Source organism: Pan troglodytes, chromosome 15 (genome assembly GCF_028858775.2).
Source record: "Pan troglodytes isolate AG18354 chromosome 15, NHGRI_mPanTro3-v2.0_pri, whole genome shotgun sequence".
Classification (NCBI taxonomy): domain Eukaryota; kingdom Metazoa; phylum Chordata; class Mammalia; order Primates; family Hominidae; genus Pan; species Pan troglodytes.
Window position 1 is genome coordinate 101648144 of NC_072413.2, and position 26228 is coordinate 101674371.

The window sequence follows — 26228 nt, forward strand, 5'->3', positions numbered from 1 at the left end:
AACTCTTAGAAAGCAGAGATCTTATCTATCTTGTTCACCTATGCATCCTTGGCTGTTATGAGGATCACGGGAGAGCAACAAATATTTGTTGAGGAAATAAAAGAACAAGGTAATAAAGCCAGAACAAAGTGGTGGCAGTGGAGATGGATTCAAGAAATACTGAGAGGCCAGGCATGGTGGCTCACACCTGTAATCTCAGCACTTTGGGAGGCCAGCTGGGAGGATCACTTGTGGCCAGGAGTTCGAGATCAGTCTGGGCAACATAGCAAGATCTCCTCTCTGCAAAAAATTTAAAAAACATTAGCTGGGAGTGGTGGTGCACACCTGTAGTCCCTAGCTACTTGGGAGGCTGAGGCAAGAGGATCTCTTGAGCCCAGGAGTTCGAGGTTACAGTGAGCTATGATTGCCACTGCCCTCCAGTCAGGGTGACAAAGATACCCTAACTCAAAGAAAGAAATATTGAGGAAGTAGAATCTTTTCCACCTGTTGTAGTAAGGCATAAGGGAGTGGTGCAGGCATCCCAGGTTTCTGGCTAGGGTTGTGGGTGAGCAGAGGGGACAGTTACTGGGCCCAGCGGCACAGAAAGAATGAGCAGTCGATGCTTGGCGGTGCCCAGCCCAGTGGCTGAACTTAGTGACATCCAAGCTGCAGTCTGGCTGAAATCACTAACCTGAAAGTGGTATGGAGAAAGTTTGTTTGACCCTGACTCAGTGCCTCTCCCCGGGCCAACCCTACCGTGTTACCTAGGAGCTCCCCCTTTGTCTTTATAAATGAGATAAAAGTAACCAGACCTCCCTGGAAAAACCGAGGAGCACTTGCTTCTCTGGTGACTGCGGGGCGTAACTGCAGGGTTCACACAGGGCTGCTGGTGCTGGGTGATAACATCGGAAAGGAACAGCAGTTCACAAGATGGGGTTGGGGGACTGGCCCAGGAACACCTCCAGGTTAAATGATGCCTCCGGGCCCCGCACTTGGGACGTCTGCAGGCACTGGGAGGGTTTTTCCCAAGCCGCTGGCAGCAGCGAGCGGAGCCTCGCCCATTGAATCAGCGTGCCCTCCCGGCTGGCTGCTGAGTCAGGCCTGCGGAGCCGGCGAAGCCGCAGGACTTGACCCAGGCGCGCTCCGCTGCCCTTCAGGCCGGGCTGGAGGTCGAGGCCCTGCAGCCAGGGAGATGCGCCGGTGGCTGCGTGGGGACAGAGGGGGGTTGTCTCCCACCCTCACAGCCTACACCCCGGCCCTTCCCCTTTGCCCGTCTGAGGCGCAGTTTGTGTCGAGGGGGAGCGCCTGGAAAGTTTCCTCGTACAGATACGAGGGTCCAAAAGCCCCGAGGAGAGGGAATAATGAGAAGGGGAGGGCGGAGGGTTAGAGGTCAGGGTCTCGACCAAAGGCTGTCGGTTTTCCTGGAGGAGAGAGAAAGGCCTGGCCGGGATCCTCTGATTCCGGGGCCTCCCGAAGGCCTCCTAGCTGCGTTCTGGGGGACCGAAATGAGCGCATGAAGCTCGCGGGCCTGGGAGTGGGGTGGGGCGGGAGCCCAGTGGTGGCGGCTGCGGCCGGGCCTGCACCTTCCCCGGCCGCATTCCGGTAGGGCCCACAGCCCGGCTGGAAGGGAAGCTGCCGAAGCGCTCGGTCATCGCGGGTGCGGAGTCGGAGAGGCCAGGGCCTGGCCGCCCAGCCCCCGAGCCGCGCCCTGCCCCGAGCGCCCCACCCCCGTCCGCGTTACAACCGGGAGGCCCGCTGGGTCCTGCACCGTCACCCTCCTCCCTGTGACCGCCCACCTGATACCCAAACGACTTTCTCGCCCCTCCAGTCCCCAGCTCGCCGAGCGCTTGCGGGGAGCCACCCAGCCTCAGTTTCCCCAGCCCCGGGCGGGGCGAGGGGCGATGACGTCATGCCGGCGCGCGGCATTGTGGGGCGGGGCGAGGCGGGGCGCCGGGGGGAGCAACACTGAGACGCCATTTTCGGCGGCGGGAGCGGCGCAGGCGGCCGAGCGGTACTGGCTGGGTCGGCTGGGCTGCTGGTGCGAGGAGCCGCGGGGCTGTGCTCGGCGGCCAAGGGGATAGCGCGTGGGTGGCCGAGGATGCTGCGGGGCGGCCGCTCCGGCGCCCCTCGCTGGTGACTGCTGCGCCGTGCCTCACACAGCCGAGGCGGGCTCGGCGCACAGTCGCTGCTCCGCGCGCGCGCCCGGCGGCGCTCCAGGTGCTGACAGCGCGAGAGAGCGCGGCCCTCAGGAGCAAGGCGGTGAGTCCCCGGCGTGCGCCCCGGACCGCGGCCCCCCACTCATCCTCCGCCCCATCCCTGTCCCGCTCCTCTTCGGGCCCGCCCCGGCCGCAACTCTGTCCCCATCCAGGTCTCCTTCCCGGTTTGGGTCCCGGCCCCTCTCCGTTCCCACCCCGGTACCCGCCCCAGTTCACCGCCCCGGCCGGTCCGCGACCCCTTCCAGGTTCAGGTCGGGTTCTTGTCCCCGGCCCTTTTGCCAGCCCCGGCTCCCGGCGCCGCGCGTCCTCCCCATCCGCGTCCCACTGCAGGTTCCGGTCCCCGGCCCTGCCCAGGGTCCCGCCCTGGCCCCGCATCCCCGGCTTGGCCCTGCTGCGGGCGGCGGCGGCCGTTCCCGGGGACAGCTGTGGACCCCGGGAACCCGCGACAGGGGAGGTGGCTGACCCCGGGATCGCGGCGGGCGGGGAGGCCGGAGGCCCGGCGGGGCTGGCTTTGTCCGATTCCTCCTCTTCCTTCCACCCCCGCCTCTCCCGGCACCGCCCTGAGCGGACGCGCCTGTCATTCTCGCGGGCGGCGGGGGGCCGGGTCCCTCCCGAGAGCTGGCTCCGCTTTGCCTCCTTGGCGACCCCTTTTTTTCAGTAACCAGATGCGAAACGTTTCAGGCGACCCTGTTCACCTAGGCTGGCGTTGCTCCAACTAAACTTGAAGCAGCCCCCGTCCTGGAATGCTTTTTCCATGTAAAATTGGGTGCACCCTTTTCCTTAAGAAAATTAAAATAAAGCGTTAAAATAGTGAAATTAATGCGTGATGGAGTGGATGGTTTTATAACTTAACATTTGTAGGTCATTTTTAGGTATATCTGTATTAGAATTGTTGCTGCCTGTTACTGTTTTATTATTTAAATGAATTAAGAATTTACATATTAAGCGTTTGAAAAGGAATACTTACAAAAATGATGTTTTTAAAAATGTGAGAACAAAAAATTTGAGATATACTATTTCAGGTGTTCTGTAAAAGGGCAGTTAGAGCTTTGATTCTTTGCATTAGTTAAATCCCAAGGCCTTTTTTTTTGGTACGGCATGACTAAGCCATTGATCAGAATCAGCTCGGAATACATTGCACTAGTTTAGTGAAAAACACTTTAGAAAACTGGAAGAACCTCCTTAAGTTATATTACCATGGCCTTGCTTCTTTCAGGGATTGTCAGCAAGCCTGTTATGGTGAGAAATTTGACCTATTGCTCTGTTTCCTAAATATTTGTAGGAATACGATGATACTAAGTGTGAAGTATATTTCAACTTGTATGGAATTCTGTGTGGGAGGGTAGGCACTCTAAAGAGCCAGTGTCTCCAAGTCATCAAAGAATGCAGCATCATGTTGCAGTTGAGCCTGGCAGCCCTGTGTGGCACTGAGTGCTGTGGAGGACCCAGGTGGTAACCTCTAACCCTACTGCAGCCTTGGCGCACCTCACCTTGCCTAGCGTTGTCTTAGAGAAAAGCATCCAGACATGCACAGGACTCTGGACAGCGTTTATCTCCAGCAAGGGGGGAGGGAATGACACTGGGGAGAGGCACACAGTATCTTAAATATTTCATAGCAAATAACTGCAGTCGTTTAAACTTACACTTTTTTTTTTTTTTTTTTTTTGAGATGGAGTCTCGCTCTGTCGCCCGGGCTGGAGTGCAGTGGCGCGATCTCGGCTCACTGCAAGCTCCGCCTCCCGGGTTCACGCCATTCTCCTGCCTCAACCTACTGAGTAGCTGGGACCACAGGCGCCCGCCACCACGCCCGGTTAATTTTTTGTATTTTTAGTAGAGATGGGGTTTCAACATGTTAGCCAGGTTGGTCTTGATCTCCTGACCTCGTGATCCGCCCACCTCGGCCTCCCAAAGTGCTGGGATTACAGGCGTGAGCCACCGCGCCTGGCCCAAATTTATACATTTTTAAAATTTATACATTCTTAGGCATGTTTCTCAATGTTGGAAAAAAGTCAATGTGTAACTTTCTGTATAGGGCCATAAATTATCTTAAAACATACTTGTATAAAAAGAAACCTAGGATAGAAAAATCAAAAGTTGAGTGAAATGTATGATTAGTATCACCTGAAAACATTCTTTGTAGATAAGTGGAATGTTAGAAACCAGTATTTTATTTTTATTTATTTAGAGATGAGTCTCACTGTGTGGCTCAGGCTAGAGTGCAGTGGTGTGATCTCGGCTCACTGCAACCTCCGCCTCCCAGGTTCCAGTGATTCTCCTGCCTCAGCCTCCCTAGTAGCTGGGATTACAGGTGCCCGCTACCACACCAGGCTGATTTTTTGTATTTTTAGTAGAGACGGGGTTTCACCATGTTGGCCAGGCTGGTCTCGAACTCCTGACCTCAGGCGATCCACCCGCCTCAGCCTCCCAAAGTGCTAGGGTTACAGGTGTGAGCCATTGCACCTGGGCTGAAACCAGTATTTTATGTAGCAAAGAAATGATCAGTAATATACTCAAGACGAGAGTATTTGGGAAGATTTAAGTGTCAAATTTCAGGGCATAGAATAAAAGTGACAAGCACATTAAGATTGCAAATACTGGTCTTAAATGTCTGTTGGGAACCAACTGAATGGCAGGTACTGTGCTGAGTAGTCAGCGATACGTTGATAAAAGAGCCACTGTTGGCCGGGCGTGGTCATGCCTGTAATCTTAACTCTTTGGGAGGCTGAGGCTGCAGATCGCCCCTAGCTCTTTGGGAGGCTGAGGCAGGTGGATCACCTGAGGTCAGGAGTTTAAGACCAGCCTGGCCAACATGGTGAAACCCCGTCCCTACCAAAAATACAAAAATTAGCCAGGTGTGGTGGTGCACACCTGTAATTCCAGCTACTCATGAGGCTGAGGAAAGAGAATCGCTTGAACCGGGAAGTGGAGGTTGTAGTGAGCCGAGATCACGTCACTGCAGTCCAGCCAGACTCCGTCTCAAAACAAACAAAAAGAGCCGCTGTCAGCCGTGCAGTGGCTCACTCCTGTAATCCCAGCACTTTGGGAGGCCAAGATGGACCGATCACCTGAGGTCAGGAGTTTGAGACCCGCCTGGACAACATGGTGAAACCCTGTCTCTACTAAAAATACAAAAAAAAACCCGGGTGTGGTGGCGGGTGCCTCTAATCGCAGCTACTCAGAAGGCCGAGGCTGGAGAATCGCTTGAACCGGGGAGGCAGAGGTTGCAGTGAGCCGAGATCACGCCATTGCACTCCAGCCTGGGCAACAAGAGCAAAACTCTGCCTCAAAAAAAATAAAACCAAAAAACAAAAAAACTCTGTCCTCTAGGAGCTCACAGGCTGGCATGGGCAGGTACCACAGACCAGGTTAAAGGCTGTGGAGTGCACTGAGGAGGCGATTCTTCACAAAAGAAAAGTACCAATCAGCCAGTGTCAGGGGGTCAGGGGTGGGATTGGGATTGGGGTTCCTGCTTGGAGGAAATAAATCCTGAGGTTGTGCTGCTGTAAAGGGGCATGTTGGGAAGGGGACATGGGAGTGAGTGTGGAAAGACGAGGTTAGGAAAGGCCTTGAATGACTTCTTAGAAGTCTACTTTCATTCTGAGGTTTACAAAGGAGGGGTGGAAGATTTTTTTTTTTTTTTTTTTGAGATGGAGTCTCGCTCTGTCACCCAGGCTGGAACGCAGTGGCACGACCTCTGCTCACTGCAGCCTCTACCTCCCAAGTTCAAGTGATTCTCCTGCCTCAGCCTCCCGAGTAGCTGGGACTACAGGTGCATGCCACCACACCCGGCTAATTTTTTGTATTTTTAGTAGAGTCGGGGTTTCGCCACGCTAGCCAGGATGGTCTCCATCTCCTGACCTCGTGATCCGCCCACCTTGGCCTCTCAAAGTGCTGGGATTACAGGCGTGAGCCACCGCGCCTGGCCGGAGGGTTGGAAGATTCTGAGGAGCCAGTTGCCACTTTAGAAAGAGCATAGGCAGTGGTGGGGCAGGTGCTGTGAACTGGGATGAGGTTAATTAGGAAGCCATTAACCCCAACTCGGCAAGCCTCAGGATTAGGGCAGTGACAGAAGGAACAGAGAAGCTAGGTGGGGGCAGGGGCTGGGCTGTAAGGGTTATAGTGGACCTGATTTGGGGCTGATTGGATTGGGGTAAATGAGGAGCTGCAGGGAGGACTCCCCAGAATGATCCTGTGAAAACCTGAGTCACTCCTCTGTTAAAGCTTTTGTCAGTGTCCTCTGAGCACCCCACCCTGTCTCTTTTCATCTTCCTGCTCTGGCCCTACTCAAGCACTTCCAGGTGCATCTGGAGTTCTGAACCAAACCCATTCTTGTAGTGATTAGCATTTCTTCACTTCCCCACATACTCCTTAGCCTCTGCCTTGATTTTTCTCCTTAGCACACCTCACTATCTTAAATGCTGTATTATTATTATTATTATTATTTTTTATTATTACTTTTTGAGACGGAGTCTCGCTCTGTCACCCAGGATGGAGTGCAGTGGCATGATCTCAGCTCACTGCATCCTCTGCCTCCCGGGTTCAAGCCATTCTCCTGCCTCAGCCTCCCAAGTAGTTGGGACTACAGGCATGTGCCACCACACCTAGCTAATTTTTGTATTTTTAGTAGAGACAGGATTTCACCATGTTGGCCAGGCTGGTCTCGAACTCCTGACCTTAAGCGATCCACCTGCCTCAGCCTCCCAAAGTGCTGGGATTACAGGCCTGAGCCACCGTGCCTGGCCAATACTGTATTATTTTAATCATTTTAAAATTTTTATTGTTTGTCTCCACTTAACGTTCATAACCTCCACAAGGATGGGGAGTTTTGTCTCTTGTATTCAGTGTCAGTGCTTGGCGTGTAATAGGAACTTAGTAAATGTTTGTTGAAGGAATGCATCTAGAATGATCCTCATCTCTAATTTGGGTGACTCACTGGCTGGTGACACTCATCCAAGGAGGGAAAATGGGAGAAGGATGAGATTACGAGTTTGTTTTTGGACATGTTAAATCTGAAGTGTTTGTGGGGCAGCCAAGTGGACTAGTGGGCAGTTAGAGATACATCTTTGGAGCTCAAGACAGAGGCTGAGGCTGGAGGTAAAGATTCCAGAGACTGCATCCTGTCGTTGAGCCAGTCGGGTGTGATGTCCATCTGGTAGAGATGGGGAGTGGGTCTAAGAGGAGAGGGTCCTGGGAAACCAAGAGAAGAGGAGGGAGGAGATCAGTAGCAAATTGGCTAAGAAGTCAGTGATGGGTTGGACTGAGAAGTCTCTATGGATTTTGCTTCTAGGAGGTTACTAATGACCTTTAACTTTTTTTTTTTTTTTTTTAATATAGTTTATGTAGAGACGGGGGTCTCGCTGTGTTTCCCAGGCTGGTCTCGAATTCCTGGGCTCAAGCCATCTGCCTGCAGTGGCCTCCCAAAGTGTCGGGATTACAGGTTTGAGCCACTGCACCCGGCCTGTTGCCTGTTTCCTGAGAATATTACCTCTTAAGGATGGAGGCTATTTCGAGATGATCTTCATTCGTTCTCCCAAGGCATCCTTTGTGGCGTTGTACTCTGTAGCCTCCTAGTTAGTATACTCATGGATCAGAAATGAATTATGATTTTTTTTAGTTTTAACTAATTTTTGGAGGCAGATGAAAGCAGTTTGCATATATGCTTTTTGAATTTGAAAAGTGCTATCTGAACTTAAAGCAGCGGATATGGAGCAAACATGTTAAGCTGAGTTACGTGCATACGTGAACTGAGTTACTTCCTTGGTTCTAAAATATCTCAGTTACCTTCATTTAAACCATGGATTGTTCCCTGACTTCAGTTGCATAACATAAATTTATGTTCAGGCTTCTCTGAAGTTCACTATACTGCTACTAAAACCGATCAGAGTGATGTTTGCACTGTTCCAGAGAAAATAGGTACTGTAAACCCTGCGGATGTCATATGTGTCTGTAGTTTCATTTACTCCGTAGGCTGAGGTGGGAGAATCAGTTGAGCCCAGGAGTTCAAACTAGCTTGGGCAATATAGTGAGACCTTGTTTCTTAAAAAAATAAAAGGCTGCGCTTGGTGGCTAATGTCTGTAATCCCAGCACTTTGGGAGGCTGAGGAGGGCGGATCACCTGAGGTCAGGAGTTTGAGACCAGCCTGGCCAACATGGGTGAAACCTTGTCTCTACTAAAAATATAAAATTAGCCGCGTGTGGTAGCATGCTTCTGTAGTCCCGGGTATTTGGGAGGCTGAGGTAGGAGAATCACTTGAACCCGGGAGGCGGAGGTTGCAGTGAGCCAGATCGAGCCACGGCACTCCAGCCTGGGCGACAGAGTGAGACTCCCATCTCAAAAAGAAAAAAAAAAGAAAAGTAAAATAGGTACTGTTACTGAGATTCTACTGTTGAGGAATTTGAGGGTGAGAGAGGGGAAGTTTCAGAAACCAAAGTTACACAGCTGTGAAGTCAAGATTATAACTCAGTTTTTTTGCTTCGCGGTATAAGCTTTGAATCACCTTGCAGTACTTAAAGCTGCAGCTTCAAGTGAATCATGATAATGCTGTTTAATCCTATCATTACTTTTTCTTGGGGAAACCTCGCGCCACTTCAATTTTTTTCAAAGATGTACCATTTTAACCATTTAAAAGTTCACAATTCAGTAGTGTTAAGGATATGCACATCGTTGTTCCACATTTCTGGAACTCTTTCATCTGGCAGCGCTGAGACTGTAGCCCCCAAATACTGATATCTCCTCCTCCCTCGCCCTCCCCCGGTAACCGTCTTTTCTACTTTGTTTCTATGATTTTGACTACTTTCAATACTTTATTTTTTATTTTTTTTGAGATGGAGTTTCACTCTTGTTGCCCAGGCTGGAGTGCAGTGGCACGATCTCAGCTCACTGCAACCTCTGCCTCCCGGGTTCAAACAATTCTCCTGCTTTAACTTCCTGAGTATCTGGGATTACAGTCATGGGCCACCATGCCGGGCTAATTTTGTATTTTTAGTAGAGGTGGGTTTCTCCATGTTGGTCAGGCTGGTCTTGAACTCCTGACGTCAGGTGATCACCCCCCATCGGCCTCCCAAAGTGTTGGGATTACAGGCGTGAGCCACCGTGCCCGGCCTTGCCTGTCTTTTTCATCTGAGCCATTCTAGCGGGGTATAGTGGCATCTTGTTTTAATGTGCATTTCACTGATGACTCATAATGGTGAGCGCTTACATGCTTGTCGGTCTTTGTATGCCTGGATTTGTAAAGTGTCTGTTCAAGACTTTTGCCCATTTAAAAAATTGGATTGTTTGTATTTTTAAGTTCCTTACATATTTATTTATTTATTTATTTTTGAGATGGAGTCTCCTCTGTTGCCCAGGCTTGAGTGCAGTGGCGCGATCTCGGCTCACTGCAAGCTCTGCCTCCCGGGTTCACGCCATTCCCCTGCCTCAGCCTCTGGAGTAGCTGGGACTACAGGCGCCTGCCACCACGCCCAGCTAATTTTTTTTTTTTTTGTATTTTTAGTAGATATGGGTTTCACCATGTTAGCCAGGATGGTCTCGATCTCCTGACCTCGTGATCCACCTGTCTTGGCCTCCCAAAGTGCTGGTATTACAGGCGTGAGCCACCACGCCCAGCAGTTCCTTACATGTTTTTTTTTTTTGAGATGGAGTCTTGCTCTTGCTCTATTGCCCAGGCTGACATATTTTTTATACAAGCCGTTTGCCGGATATATATGTGTCGCAAATATTTTTTCCTAATCTATGGCTTAACTTTATTTTTTGGTAGTGCCTTTTAATAAGTCAATACTTTTAATTTTTCTTAACCATGCTCTGGCAAGTTTTATTAAAGAAATTTTCGGCTGGGTGTGGTGGCTCACACCTATAATCCCAGCACTTTTGGAGGCCGAGGCGGGTGGATCATGAAGTCAGGAGTTTGAGACTACCCTGGCCAGTATGGTGAAACCCCGTCTCTACTAAAATTACAAAAATTCGCCAGGCGTGGTGGTGTGCCCCTGTAGCCCCAGCTACTTGGGAGGCTGAGGCAGAAGAATCGCTTGATCCCGGGAGGCAGAGGTTGCAGTGAGTTGAGATTGCGCCACTGCACTCCAGCCTGGGCAACAGAGTGAGACTCTGTTTCAAAAAAAAAAAAAGAAATTTTCGCAGGGTTTATTTTTATCTTTTATTTTTTGTTGTTGCCTAAGCAACATCCGCTTTCCTTAATTCTGAAAGCATATCTACAAATAAGTCACCCAAAGGCCAAATAGATGCATTTGTTTTGTCTGGTTGTTAATGTTTTCTTTTTAAAAAATTATTTATGTATTTATTTAATTTTTGAGACAGGATCTTGCTCTGTTGCCTAGGTTGGAGTGCAGTGTCACAGTCGTGGCTCAGTGCAGCCTCGTGTTCAAGTGATCGTCCCACCTCAGCCCCTGAAGTAGCTGGGACTACATGTGCGCACCACCATGACCGGCTTGTTTTTTGTAGAGACAGGGTTTCATGGCATTGCCCTGGCTAGTCTTTAACTTCTGGGCTCATGTGATCTGCTCTCCTTGGCCTCCCAAAGTGCTGGGATTACAGACGTAAGCCACTATGCTGGGCCACCAAGATACTATTTATTTCCCTGAATATGACGTGGACTGTTCCTGTAGGCTGGTCCCTTCACCTCAGGACCCTCTTTGCTGGTATTGTTTGGGGCTTCTGCGCCTGTATATGGGGATGGGACCTGACCTTGCTGATCTGGCCAGCACTGCCAGGGTTTCCTGTTGCCCATCTCTCGGTAAAACATCCCTTATAAACCTTTGCAAGGCAAAAACCTCTGTTTTCTTCCCTCCATCCCATTTTTCCTTAATGTGCTACCCTCGTCTGTATTCATAGGAACTTTATTTAACATTTGAGAACTGAGAGTAATTGACATTTCTTTCTTGGCTGTCCTTCATTCTGTGCACCCAGACCTGTTGCTTTTTCTACCACATTCTTTTTCTCTTTTAGAAAATTGAAATGTAAGTCACATCACATCAAATGCCCCATTTTAAAGTGTGCAGTGCAGTGATTTTTAATGTATTCTCTGTTTTGTGCAACTACCATCTATCTAATTCCACACATTCCTTTTCCCTTTTTAGTGCTTGGTGTTTTTTTTTTTTCTTAACTTTCTTCATCACTGTAAGCTTTCCCCACCTGGCTGAATTTCACATGAAAAAACCAGGGGAGGTAAAGTGACCAAAGATGATGCCCTTTGCTTCTCTGGCCTTTGCTTTCATTTCATTAATTTTTTTTTTTTTTTTTTTTTTTTTTTTTGAGTCAGAGTCTCGCTCTGTCACCCAGGCTGGAGTCTGGGTGTATATGTATGAACACAGTGGGGTGTGTGGGTGTGTGTGAACATAGTGGTGTGTATGTATGAACACAGTGGGGGTGTGTGTGCGTGAGCACAGTGGTGTGTGTATGTATGAACATGGGGGTGTGTGTGAGCACAGTGGTGCATATGTATGAACATAGGGTGTATGTGTGTGAGCACAAGGGTGTGTGTGTGTGTGTGTGTGTGCGTGCAGAGTGGTAGGGTTCCTGAAGCAGAGGGACACTTGGGGCAAAGAGACCTTGGATTGTGTTCCTCTTGTTGGTAGAATAAGCTTAAATCACTTCATCTATCCCAGTTTCCTCAGCTGTAAATGGGAATTATAATGATAGGTCATCAAACTACCTGCAGACTTTTTTTGTTGTTGTTTCGATAAAATATTACACATTTGAAAATGCTCCTAAAACTAACATATTGGACAGATGCGAATTCTTCTTTCCTTTTTTTTGAGATGGAGTCTTGCTCTGTTGTCCAGGCTGGAGTACAGTGGCATGATCTTGGCTCATTGCAGCCTCAGCCTCCCAAGTAGCTGGAACTACAGGCATGTGCCACCACGCCTAGCTAATTTTTATATTTTTAGTAGAGAGGGGATTTCACCATGTTGGCCAGGCTGGTCTTGAACTCCTGACCTCAAGTGATCCGCCTGCCTCAGCCTCCCAAAGTGTTGGGATTACAGGTGTGAGCCACCACGCCTGGCTCTTTCTTGTCTTTTACTTATTTATTTTTTTGTGACAGAGTTTTGCTGTGTCACCTAGGCTGGAGTATAGTGGTACAGCCAAAGCTTACTGTAGCCTTGAGTTCCCAGGCTCAAACAATCCTCCCACCTTAGCCTCCTGAGTAGCTGGGACCACAGGCGTGTGCCACCACACCCAACTAATTTTTATTTTTGTAGAGACAGGGTCTCACTGTATTCCCCAGGCTGGTCTTGAACTCCTGGGCTCAAGCAGTGCTCCTGTCTTGGCCTCCCAAAGTGCTGGGATTACTGGTATGAGCCACCACACCCGGCCCAGATGTGAATTCTTTATTTTTATTTTATTATTTTTGAGACAGGGTCTCAACTCTGTCACCCAGGCTAGAGCACAATGGTGCAATCATGTTTCACTGCAGCCTTGATTTCCTGGACTCCAGTGATACACCTCAGCCTCCTGAGTAGCTGGGACCACAGGTGCATGTCACCACACCCAGCTAATTTTGGTATTTTTTTTTAGGATGGGGTTTTGCCATGTTTCCCTGTCTGGCTTTGAAATGCTGAGCTCAAGAGATCCACCCGCCTTGGCCTCCCAAAGTGCTGGGATTACAGGCGTGAGCCACTGAGTCAGGCTGTGAATTCTTTATTTTATTTTCTTTATTTTTGAGACAGAGTTTCGCTCTGTTGTGGAGTGCAGTGGCACGATCTTGGCTCACTGCAAACTCCACTTTCCAGGTTCATGCGATTCTACTGCCTCACCCTCCCGAGTAGCTGGGATTACAGGCGTGCACCACTATGCCTGGCTAATTTTGTATTTTTAATAGAGACAGGGTTTCACCATGTTGACCAGGCTGGTCTCGATCTCCTGACTTCAGGTGATCGACCCACCTTGGCCTCCCAAAATTCTGGGATTACAGGCATGAGCCACTGCCCCTGGCCTGTGAATTCTTTTTTTTTTTTTGAGACGGAGTCTCGCGCTGTCGCCCAGGCTGGAGTGCAGTGGCGCGATCTCTGCTCACTGCAAGCTCCACCTCCCGGGTTCACGCCATTCTCCTGCCTCAGCCTCCTGAGTAGCTGGGACCACAGGCGCCCGCCACCACGCCTGGCTAATTTTTTGTATTTTTGGTAGAGATGGGGTTTCGCTGTGTTAGCCAGGATGGTCTCGATCTCCTGACCTCGTGATCCGCCAGCCTTGGCCTCCCAAAGTGCTGGGATTACAGGCATGAGCCACTGCTCAGCCCCTGGGTTCCCTTTTTTAAAGGCACTAATCCCACCGTGAGGTGTCCCCTCATGGCCTAATCACCTCCCAAAGGCCCCACCTCCTAAAAGCATTACTCTAGGCATTAGAATTTTAACATGTGAATTGGGGTGGGGGGCACAGATTGATTCCATTGCAATAACCTTGATAGTTTTGAGACGTATGGGCAAGGTATTTTGTACAATGTCCTTAAATTTGGGTTTGTCTTGATATTTTTCCCATGGTTAAGTCAGGGTTATGAGTTTTTAGGAGAAAGACTACTGGCTCCCAGTTTTGGATTCTGATTCCATTGTACCAAAACAAATCAGAACTCTTTGGAGTAATGGGTGATTCTAGGGCTGGGGCAGGGAAAATATAAGATGAGCCTGAAGCTTCTTCTAGTGTTTGAATGTAAGGATATGCTAAAAAACAAAGGGATGGGAACATGAAGAAGGGACACAGGAACCAACTGAAAGAGCTCCCATTGACAAAAGCTGAAACAACTTGAACAATAAAATAAATAATGTAGTTTTTTTTTTTTTTTTTTTTTTTTGAGACAGAGTCTCACTCTGTTGCCCAGGCTGGAGTGCAGTGGCGTGATCTCGGCTCACTGCAACCTCCACCTCCCAGGTTCAAGGCAATTCTCCTGTCTCAGCCTCCTGAGTTGCTGGGACAACAGGCGCACACCACCATGCCCGGCTAATTTTTTTGTATTTTTAGTAGAGACGGGGTTTCACCATTTTGGTCAGGTTGGTCTCCAACTCCTGACCTCAGGTAATCCACCCACCATGGCCTCCCAAAGTGTTGGGATTATAGGCATGAGCCTCCATGCCCAGCCAAGAATGTATTTTTAACAATTAGTATTTTACTTATCACCTAAAGTATAAAACAAATATCTGTAAGTCCATATTGATATAAATAATCACATTAATAAATGGGGAAAGAGACAAAGAATAGACTGATCTCCCTTAGAGAAGAATTCCAAATAATGGTAGATTCTTCCGTCTTCCAGAGGGTCCTCTATAACTTTCCCCATCTCCTTGGAGTGTGGGCTGCACTTAGTGACTTGCTTCCTAAGAGTATGGAATGGGATGAGTGTGTGTGGAGGTGGTGGTGATAATCTTACAGTGGCTAAACCTGCAAATGCTACCTGAGCCAGGTGGTCGAGGCTGATGTATTAGGTGTAAATCATGTTGGCACGTGCCCTTGATAGAATTGTTATGAAAAGATTCAAACCCTGTAAAATATTTGAAAAGATTTATTCTGAGCCAAATATGAGTGACCATGGCCCGTGACACAGCCCTCAGGAAGTCCTGAGAACATGTGCCCAAGGTGGTCGGGGCACAGCTTGGTTTTATACATTTTAGAGAGGCATGAGACATCAATCAGATACATTTAAGAAATACATTGGTTGACCGGGCATGGTGGCTCACGCCTGTAATCCCAACACTTTGGAAGGCCAAGGCAGGCAGATCACTTGAGGTCAAGAGTTCCAGACCAGCCTGGCCAATATGGTGAAACTCCGTCTCTACTAAAAATACAAAAATTAGCTGGGCGTGGTGGTGCATGCCTGTAATCCCAGCTACTCGGGAGGCTGAGTCAGGAGAATCACTTGAGCGCAGGAGGTGGAGGTTGCCTGGCCCGAAGGCATTTGTTTAATTTCCTTTTGCTTCCAATGTGGCTGTTAAGAAACCTAAAGTTGGCTGGGCACGGTGGCTCACGCCTGTAATCCCAGCACTTTGAGAGGCCGAGGCAGGCAGATCACGAGGTCAGGAGATCGAGACCATCCTGGCTAACATGGTGAAACCCCGTCTCTACTAAAAATACAAAAAATTAGCTGGGTGTGGTTGCGGGCGCCTGTGGTCTCAGCTACCAGGGAGGATGAGGCAGGAGAATGGCCTGAACCTGGGAGGCGGAGCTTGCAGTGAGCCGTGATTGCACCACTGCACATCAGCCTGGGCAACAGAGCGAGACTCTGTCTCAAAAAAAAAAAAAAAAAAGCCTAAAGTTATTCTCTATTCTTTCTACGTGACTTTTTTTTTTTTGAGATGGAATCTCGCTTTGTCGCCCAGGCTGGAGTGCAGTGGCGTGATCTCGGCTCACTGCAACCTCCGCCTCCCGAGTTCAAGCAATTCTCTGCCTCAGCTTCCCGAGTAGCTGGGGTTACAGGCTCCCGCCACCACACCCGGCTAATTTTTTTGTGTTTTTAGTAGAGATGGGCTTTCATCATGTTGGCCAGAATGGTCTTGAACTCCTGACCTCCTGATCCACCCGCTTCGGCCTCCCGAAGTGCTTGGACTAAGGCGTGAGCCACCGCGCCTGGCCTGCATGACCTGTTTTTTTTCCTCCCTCTCTGGAAGTATAGAGAATATTCTTTGGGACTGGGTGTGGTAGCTTACGCCTATAATCCCAGTACTTTGGGAGGCCAAGGTAGGACGATCACTTGAGCCCAGGACTTTGAGACCATTCTGGGCAACATAGTGAGACCCTGTCTCTACTTAAAAAGAAAAGAGAAGAGAAGAAAAAGAATATTCTCTTGTCACCAAAATATTTTAATTTTCTTAGGACAATTTTTTTTGGGGGGTCAAGTTCTACCTTTAGAACAGTGCCTTGAATAAAGTAGAGGCTCAGTAAACGTTTGAGGAATGGATGGATGTTACTCTTTTGGGGCTGGCCAGATTTCTTTCTTTAGTTCTGTTCTTTTCTGTTCTATTCTGTTCTTTTCCTTTTCTTTTCTTTCTCTCTCTCTTTCTTTCTTTTTCTTTGAGTTTCTTTCTTGTTGCCCAGGCTGGAGTGCAATGGGGTGATCTTGGCTCACTGCAACCTCCGCCTCCTGGGTTCAAGTGATTCTCCTGCCTCAGCCTCTCAAGTAACTGGGGTTACAGGCTTGTGCCACCACACCTGGCTAATTTTGTATTTGTAGTAGAGTCGGGGTTTCTCCATGTTTGCTAGGCTGGTCTCGAACTCCCGACCTCAGGTGATCCTCCCGCCTCGGCCTCCCAAAGTGCTGGGACTACAGGCGGGAGCCACTGCGCCTGGCCTGGGGCTGGCCAGATTTCTCGGGAAAATTTGCCTGTCTTTTTTTTGGAGGCGAAGACCTAGCTGCCCTACCAGGTCTACAAACCAAGTGGTGGCTGAGAGTTGGTCATCTCCCAGGTTCCCCCTGGTGCTGCCTAGCTCAGTTCTTCTGCAGCTCCCTGCCATGCTTGTAGTGGACATCGCAGTCGCACTTCTTAGTTTAAAGCATCCACCTAATGCAGTTGTGTGTGTGTTATGCTGAACGTTGGGGATGTGTTTTGAGGAATGCATCGTTAAGTGATTTCGTTGTGGGGGCATCAGGGAGTACATTTACACAAACCTAGGAAGTATAACCTACTGCACACCTAGGCCGTATGGTGTAGCCCATTGCTCCTAGGCTAAAAACCCATACAGTATGTGGCTGTAGTAGGCAGCTGTAACAGTGGTAAATATTTGTGCAACTAAACATATCTAAACATAGAAAAGATATAGTCAAAATAGGTGTTACAATCCTTTTTTTTTTTTTTTTGAGACAGAGTCTCGCTCTGTTGCCCCGGCTGGAGTGCAGTGGCACAATCTCAGCTCACTGCAAGTTCTGCCTTCTGGGTTCATGCCATTCTTCTGCCTCAGCCTCCCGAGTAGCTGGGACTGCAGGCACCCGCCACCATGCCCAGCTAATTTTTTTGTATTTTTAGTAGAGACAGGGTTTCATCGTGTTAGCCAGGATGGTCTTGATCTCCTGACATCGTGATCCACCAGCCTCAGCCTCCCAAAGTGCTAGGATTACGGGCATGAGCCACCGTGCCTGGCCTGGTGTTATAATCTTATGGGACCACTGTCAAATATGAGGTCCCTCATTGACCAAAATGTCATTATACTGCACATGACTGTATTGTACAGAATTTGTCTATTGTAAATTTGTTAGTTTGCGTCATATCTATCAGGGAGTTAGTTAAAATTCCCAAGGCCTTCTCTTTTAGTCATTAGTGTGACAGAGTAAGTAAAATATCACTCCTGTCCTAAAGGACGAATTAAAAGGACAGTTTTAGTGTGTAATGAGAACTATTTTCTGAGACAGTCTTGCTTGCTCTGTCACCTAGGCTGGAGTGCAGTGGCATGATCATAGCTCACGTAGCCTTGAACTCCTGGGCTCAAGCCATCTTCCCACTTCAGCCTCTCAAGTAGTTGGGAGTACAGGCACATACTACCATGCCCATCTAATTTTTAATTTTTTAATTAAAATATTATATGTATGCATATATATGTGTATATATACATATTTCAGACAAGGTCTCACTCTGTCACCCAGGCTGAAGTGCAGTGGCACAGTCGTGGCTCACTGCAGCCGTGAACTGCAGACATGCATCTTTATGCCTAGCTAATTTTTTTTCTTTCTTTTTTTTCTTTTTGAAGAGATGGGACCCCTCTATGTTGCCCAGTCTGGTCTTGAACTCCTGGGCTCAAACGATGTTTCTGCTTCAGCCTCCCAAGTAGCTGGGAGTACAAGCATGTGCCACCATGCCTAGCTAATTTTTTTTGTTTTTTTGTAGAGATGGGGTCTTGCTATCTTGCCTAGGCTGGTCTTGAATTCCTGGGTTCAAGGGATCCTCCCACCTCATCCTCCCAAAGTGCTGGGGTTACACACATCAGCCACAGTGTCCAGCATAAGAACTATTTCTATTTTTCATATTACCTCTGCTTGGATTACTTTAGAGGTAAAGCAACTGAATATACAAATTCATATTTATGTCTGGTGTTTTTGTCAGAGCTGAGTGGTAGAACTTTCGTTGTAGTCTGTATATTAGGTTTTATTGCGTGCCATCTCTTTTCAGTTACACAGGTACAAATCCTTACCTGTCAAGTAGGATGTTGAATAATACAAACATGCTACAGTTACCTTGTCTATCCGAACTGTTAAGCCTTATTTCAAGTTTGAGCATGGGTTTTTTATTTACTTTCTTTATCCAGAAACTTTATTTTTATTTTTATTTTTTTGAGACGGAGTGTTGCTCTGTCACCCAGGCTGGAGTGCAGTGGCAGGATCTCGGCTTACTGCAACCTCCACTTTCCAGGTTCAAGCGATTCTCCTGCCTCAGCCTCCTGAGTAGCTGAGACTACAGGTGTGTGCCACCACACCCAGCTAATTTTTGTATTTTTTTTTTTACTAGAGGTGGGGTTTTGCCATGTTGACCAGGCTGGTCTTGAACTCCTGACCTCAAGTAATCCGCCTGCCTGGGCCTCCCAAAGTGGTGGGATTACAGGGAGAGCCACTGTGCCTTACCCAGAAACTTTTTTGTTATTGTTTGTTATATTTCCAAAAGGCAGGTAAGCCTTTTGAAAGGATGGCATGGCCAGGCATGGTGGCTCACGCCTGTAATCCCAACACTTTGGGAAGCCAAGGTGGGCAGATCCCAAGGTCAAGAGATCAAGACCATCCTGGCATACATGGTGAAACCCCATCTCTACTAAAAATACAAAAATTAGCTGAGCATGGTGGTGTGTTCCTGTAGTTCTAGCTACTTGGGAGGCTGAGGCAGGAGAATCGCTTGAACCTGGGAGGTGGAGGTTGCAGTGAGCCGAGATTGTGCCACTGCACTCCAGCCTGGCGACAGAGCAAGACTCCATCTCAAAAAAAAAAAAAAAAAAAAAAAAAAAGCATTTCCTAATTTCTGTCCCAGTGGGTAGTTTGTAAAAGACCAGGTCTATTTGTATTGGGTTTTTTTTTTTCTTTTGAGACGGAGTCTCGCTCTTTTGGCAGGCTGGAGTGCAGTGGCGTGATCTCGGCTCACTGCAACCTCTGCCTCCCAGATTCAAGCAATTCTTCTGCCTCAGGCTCCCGAGTAGCTGGGACTACAGGTGCACGCCACCACGCCCGGCTAATTTTTGTATTTTTATTAGAGACGGGGTTTCACCATGTTGGCCAGGATGGTCTCAATCTCTTGACCTCGTGATTTGCCTGCCTTGGCCTCCCAAAGTGCTGGGATTACAGGCGTGAGCCACCGCGCCCAGCCTGTATTGTTTTTCAAATGACATTTTAAAAAGAGTAAAAATTGTTTTATTTCTAGGTTACAAAATGCTACAGACAGGATTTTAACATTTATTTTGATTTATTTTTTACTCCTGGCAAGTTGCGATACAGGTATTTAATCAGAGGTCCCAATGTGGAGCCTGACAGGATAGGTTCTTAACATTCTCAATTTATGTCCTCAGAATGTGGTAGTACGAAAGAATGATTGAAGTAAATCTTTGGACGTGAGACTTGTGGCCAGGCATGGTGGCTCATGCCTGTAATCGCAGCACTTTCGGAGGGTGAGGTGGACAGGTCACTTGAGCCTAGGAGTTGAAGGCCAGCCTCGGCAACATGGCAAGACCCTCTCTACAGAAAAAAAAAAAGAAAATAAAAAAGAAAGAAAAATTAGCCAGGCTTGGCGGCACGCACCTGTAGTCCCAACTACATGGGAGACTGAGGTGGGAGGATCACTTGAGCCCAGGAGGTGGAGGTTGTAATGAGCCAAGATCATGCCACTGCACTTCAGCCTGGGTGACAGAGTGAGACCCTGTCTCAGAAAAAAAAGGAGAATCATGTATGTTAAAAATACATGTCAAAACGGCACAGTGGGCCGGGTGCAGTGGCTCATGCCTGTAATCCCAGTTCTTTGGGAGGCCGAGGCGGGCGGATCACCTGAGCTCAGGAGTTTGAGACCAGCCTGGGCAACATGGCGAAACTGTGTCTCTACTAAAAATACAAAAGTTAGCTGGGTATGGTGGTGCATGCCTGTAGTCCCAGCTACTTGGGAGGCTGATGTGGGAGGATCGCTTGAGCCCGGGATGTGGAAGTTGCAGTGAGCCAAAATAGTGCCATTGCACCCCACCCTGGGTGATAGAATGAGAGCCTGTCTTAAAAAAAAACAAAGAAACAGTACAGTGACAATTGCCTATACTCCTAGCTCCTTGGGAGACTGAAGGTGGGGAATTGCTTGAGTCTAGGAGTGCAAGTCCAGCCTGGGCAACATAGCAAGACCCCATCTCTAAAAGAAAGAGAAAAACATGAAAACCACAATACTATATAATTGCGAAAGTTGAGTCACTATCTAAAATAATGTAAACAAAATGAGTTCTAAAATAAAAATAACAATTATAGGGTTTTTTTGGTTTTCATTATGTTAGGTAGTGACTTACAGTCTGTAGACACAGTACATAATTTGTTAGGGGCCTGGTGTGATAGCTCATACCCATATCTCCAGCACTTTGGGAGGCCAATGTGGGAGGATCACTGGAGCCCAAGAGTTTTAGACCAGCCTGGGCAACATGGTGAGACCTCATCTCAAAAAAAAAAAAAGAATTTGTTAGGTTTACTTGAATCCTGAGACTTTAAATTTAGTAGACTGTAATAGCTTTGCCTGTTGAACAATAGCCTTAAAGAGGTTTGACCCTAAAAAGGGCTTCTTGTGTGTTTTTTTTTTTCCGAGACGGAGTCTCGCTCTGTCGCCCAGGCTGGAGTGCAGCGGTGTGATCTCGGCTCACTGCAAGCTTCGTCTCCCGGGTTCACGCCATTCTCCTGCCTCAGCCTCCGGAGTAGCTGGGACTACAGGCGCCCACCACCGCGCCCGGCTAATTTTTTGTATTTTTAGTAGAGACGGGGTTTCACCGTGTTAGCCAGGGTGGTCTCGATCTCCTGACCTTGTGATCCGCCCGCCTCCGCCTCCCAAAGTGCTGGGATTACAGGCGTGAGCCACCGTGCCCGGCAGCTTCTTGTGTTTTGGGAGCTTAATTCAGATGTTAGATTTATCAGGTTTTACACTGGAGATTTTGCATTGAGTTCTTTTGGTCTCACGGAGTAAATAATGGAACTTTAAATAGGACTTTTTTTTTTTTTAAGGAATAAAAGCATAATAAAAAAAAGTTTGTAGTTAGAATAACCTGGGGCCAGATAGCTTGTGTGTCAGTCAGAGGGAAAGAGGGAAGGGAGTATTTCTGAGCCTGTACTATGTTCCAGGTCAGGTGGGTATCAATTTCACTTGACGTACAGGGAGATTGAGCCTCCACCACACCCCAGGGTAGGTGAGAAGAAGATGCAGTAGCTCCAAAGCTGCTTCATTCATTCATTGCACGCATCTTTATTGCATGCCCGTGGGTTGCTAGGCATTGTTTTGGCTGATTCCTTGTTCCATTGAATCATCTCCAGGCATACACGGCATGAGAGTTGGAAGATGGTCCAGTGATGGTGTAATTTATAGGCTGGCAAAATGTTTGAGTCAACTTAGATACTGAGTAATTTTTACCTTGCAGAAATCAGTAAATCAGTGTTACCTGTTACTTAGCGGTAGCCTGTATACTTTTTTTTTTTTTTTTGAGATGGAGTCTCACTCTTGCTCAGGCTGGAGTGCAGTGGTGCGATCTCAGCTCACTGCAACCTCTGCCTACCGGGTTCAAGCGATTCTTCTACCTCAACCTCCCGAGTAGCTGGGATTGCAGGCACCTGCCACCACGCCTGGCTAATTTTTTGTATTTTTAGTAGAGACGAGGTTTCACCATGTTGGTCAGGCTTGTCTGGAACTCCTGACCTAAGTGATCTGCTTACCTGGGCCTCCCAAAGTGCTTGGATTACAGGCGTGAACCACCAAGCCCAGCCGCCTGTATACTTTTGAATTCTTCATCTTGAGGAGCTGCAAGATAGTGTTCCCTCAGAAACGCATTTTGTTTCTGCATCAAACTTGAAAAATGTCCTAAGTAGACTTGTCAGTCGTTTACAGTTTTATACCTTATTTATTTATTTATTTAGTGATGGAATCTTGCTCTGTCGCCCAGGCTGGAGTGCAGTGGTGAGATCTCCGCTCACTGCAACCTCCACCTCCTGAGTTCAAGCGATTCTCCTGCCTCAGCCTCCATAATAGCTGGGATTACAGGTGTGCACCACCACGCCCGGCTAATTTTTTGTATTTTTAGTAGAAACGGGTTTCACCATGTTGGCCAGGCTGGTCTTGAACTCTTGACCTCGTGATCTGCCAGCCTCAGCCTCCCAGAGTGCTGGGATTACAGGCGTCGGCCACCGCGCCCAGCTTGCCATTACTTTTATTCATAGAATGATCTTTAGTTTGACCTACGTGCATATAGACTTTTGCCTGTATTTCCTTCTAGTTTCTTGTTTTTTTTTTTAATTTAGTTATTAATCTGGAATTCATGTTAGTATATAGTGAGTGTAGGAGTTTAACTTTATTTTATTTTTCCTAAATAGCCAGTTGCCTTGGCACCGTTTATTATATAAGCTGTCTTTGGTTATAATGGCTTAGCCTAGAAATGGTGAGAGGTATCGAGTCTAAATATACATGCCGCTGTCTGTTTCCCTCTGAAGAAGTGGCGCGTGTACTTAACGTCTATACCATGGTCACTTGGGGGGCAGGTTTCTTGTGCTCTCACTCCGTGCTGCTCCTCTAGCCTTGGTACTGGGTCTGGCTTTGCAGTGATGAGCAGCTGCTCGCCAGCAGTGGGTGCCGTCACACCTCTGCCTCAGCTCCCCTTTGCTGCCGGGCTGGCAGTGCCCTTAGCAATCTTAGTAGCCCTTACTAGCCTTGAGAGGTGCCACTTGATAACACTGGCTTCCCTTGGGAGTGGTTTCTTCTGTCTGGCCTTCGTCTCTCAGTTGGCCATTGCCCTCTACCACTGTGTTCCTCCACACAGCCACTGTCCCTGAGCCTTCAGGTCTTTGTGCACCTGCTTGTGTAGCTTGTCTTCTGCTAGCTTGCATGTCCCCAAGGGCGAGGCCCTTATTAATCTGTACATTCCAGGGCTTAGCTCAGAGTAAGTTTTAGTAAAACACTTGCATCTGCTAGTTTGGGAAACATAAAAGAATATATGTTGCATCATTTGGATATAATACGTAAATACTTTGCTGTCAGGGTGGAAAAACAGGCCTTAAGTTTTATTTTCCTCCTCCTGAAGACCCTTCCCTTCAGTCATAGGAACCTTAAAGATGTTCAGATCAACACTTTAACCTAGTACATTTTAATCTTGTTTGTTGAAAACTGGTCCTTAAGTGTTTTCTTTCACTCATTTTACAAATGTGTATTGAGTGCCAGGCCGGGGATATATCATGCAACAGTATGGATGAGGTCCCTAATGGAGCAGCAGTATCGTTCAGCAATATATTCCCAGCCTGGCACACCATGGATTTGCTACAGTGAAGCTGGAGAGCCCTGTGTTAAATAAATACTAACAGTTAACGTACTGTCAGGTAGAGGAGTGGCCTTTGTTCTTTGTTTTTTTTGAGACAGAATCTTCCTCTGTTGCCCAGGCTGGAGTGCAGTGGCGCGATCTCGGCTCACTGCAACTCCTGCCTCCTGGCTTCAAGCGATTCTCCTGCCTCAGCCTCCTGAGTAGCTGGAGTACAGGTGAGCGCCATCAGGCTCGGCTGATTTTTGTATTTTTAGTAGAGACGGGGGTTTCACCATATTGGCCAGGCTGGTCTCGAACTCTTGACCTCGTGATCTGCCCGCCTTCGCCTCCCAAAGTGCTGGGATTACAGGCATGAGCCACCGTGCCCGGTCGGCGTTTGTTGTTTTGTTGTTTTCTGGGCTCTTTGTTAGTGGAGTGGAGGTGGATTTCTGAATAGTCTTACAGACAACTTCCAAATTTTAAAAGGAATTCAGTCTTCATATGTATGGAAAAAGAAAATCCAGTGTGTGATGCAGAGACTAACATGACCCTATTCTCAAGCACTCATAGCTTCACCCCAAAATCCTGGAATATATAGTCTGTATCTGCTGATTCAGCTTTTCTTCCCTTCATCCAGCGTCTGTCAGTCCATCCATTCACCACATGGACTTTCTGGGCCAGGAGCTGCCCCTAGAAGCTGTGGAGTCCTACAAGATCAAGTCCCTGCCTTTTTTCTTTTTTTGGGAATTTTTTAAAGAGACAGGGTCTTGCTCCGTCACCCAGGCTAGAGTGCAGAGGTACCATCATAGCTGACTGTCACTTCAAATTCCTGGACTCAAGTGATCCTTGTGCCTCACTGAGCCTCCTGGGTAGCAAGGAATACCTGCACATACCACCCAGCTAATTTTACTTTGTTTATTTTTATTTATTTATTTAGGCAGAGTCTCGCTCTGTCACCCAGGCTGGAGTGCAGTAGTGAGATCTTGGCTCACTGCAACCTCTGCCTCCCGGGCTCAAGTGGTTCTCGTGCCTCAGCCCCCTGAGTAGCTGGGACCACAGGCGTGTGCCAGCACACCCACCTAATTTTTGTATTTTTAGTTGAGACAGGGTTTCGCTGTGTTGGCCAGGCTGGTTTTGAACTCCTGCCATCAAGTGATCCACCTGCCTTGGCCTCCCAAAGTGCTGGAATTATAGGAATGAGCCACCATGCCTGACTGTCCTGCCTTTTTAAATAAGAGCTTATATTCAAGGTGATATTAGACACTTAATGAATCGTGAGATTTTAGACAGTGGCAGTGCTATGAAGGAAATAACTCTGACATGTAATCTTGCATCCATCCCTGTCACTCTGCCGAAAAAGATCACTGCTCACTATCTTTCTGTTTTTTAAACTTAACTATGGGTTTTTAAGACTTAGAAAAAAGGAGAGAGGCTAGCAGAGGGAACCATTGCTCAGTGACAGCGGCTGTCAGGCACAACAGCACAAATGATGCTGTTTTTATATTCCCCTTTCCTCCCCCTTTTCTTTCTCACTTTGGTGTTTGAAAGCCCCTTCCAGACATTGCATCACATCACCCTGGGCCTGGCCCTGGTGGTGCTTCGCTGTGCCCTCCTCATCTGTGAGCCTGCCTAGTGACTGTGCTGCACCTGTCCTTGATGCCCTGTGTCTTCCAGGTCTGCTCCTCCCCTGCTGCTCTTCCTGTTCCATGTTATTTGGTTGGTTTTTCTTTCTTCTTCCAGCTGTGTGACTCCTTTTCAAGCCTTTGTCCGGTTAAACATGTTACCAAGAATGTAGTGTTCTTCCTGCATTTCATTAGGAAGAGAAGAAGGCTTGCAAACATTCTGAGAAAAAATGTTGTTCACCGAGGCTATGTGTTTTGGAAATGCCATTTAGATGTTTTGTTGCTTTTAATCTTTGGCATTAATTTCAGTTGCTGTCATAAAAAAGAATTGAGACATAAACCAGAAAAGTAATTAAATGTGTCTGCAAAGGAAAAACAGAAACTGCAGAATATGGTATTTCAAGGTCATAAATTGCAAATGTGCATATTTATTATTCCCCTATAAAATGTTAATTAAAAATTTTTCATATTTACTTGATGTAACAGAAATGAAACCTGTAGTGAGGGGTCTAATTTCTTTTTCTTTTTTCATTCCAGAATGTATGACAACATGTCCACAATGGTGTACATAAAGGAAGACAAGTTGGAGAAGCTTACACAGGATGAAATTATTTCTAAGACAAAGCAAGTAATTCAGGGGCTGGAAGCTTTGAAGAATGAGCACAATTCCATTTTACAAAGTTTGCTGGAGACACTGAAGTGTTTGAAGAAAGATGATGAAAGTAACTTGGTGGAGGAGAAATCAAACATGATCCGGAAGTCACTGGAGATGTTGGAGCTCGGCCTGAGTGAGGCACAGGTACGAGTGAGAATGACTCAGACGTTATCAGGAACTTTTGATGGTAAAATGGAGACTTGTTTGAAATAAGCAGTTTCACTGAAGAAGCGGAAAGATGGTTATAGAATAACAGATCCAGGCCGAGTGCGGTGTGGCTCAGGCCTGTAATCCAAGCACTTTGGGAGGCTGAGGCAGGTGGATCACTTGAGGTCAGGAGT

General features: G+C 47.7%; 1 protein-coding gene across 37 annotated transcripts in view; it reads left to right on the top strand.

Moving 5' to 3' along the window:
- Positions 1 to 1898: 1898 nt before the first annotated feature.
- The window catches only part of KLC1 (kinesin light chain 1), a 70754-nt gene continuing 46424 nt past the window's right edge, over positions 1899 to 26228 (top strand). For 36 of the 37 annotated variants that reach the window (XM_063793922.1, XM_009428537.5, XM_063793925.1 and 33 more), the window contains exons 1-2: positions 1901 to 2238; positions 25770 to 26031. In XM_063793922.1, the coding sequence (XP_063649992.1) occupies positions 25771 to 26031 (261 nt within the window). In that variant the 5' untranslated portion in view covers positions 1901 to 2238; position 25770. Of the gene's footprint in view, positions 2239 to 25769; positions 26032 to 26228 lie in introns of all 37 variants that reach the window. The other variant, XM_001139992.7, reaches the window with a different exon arrangement.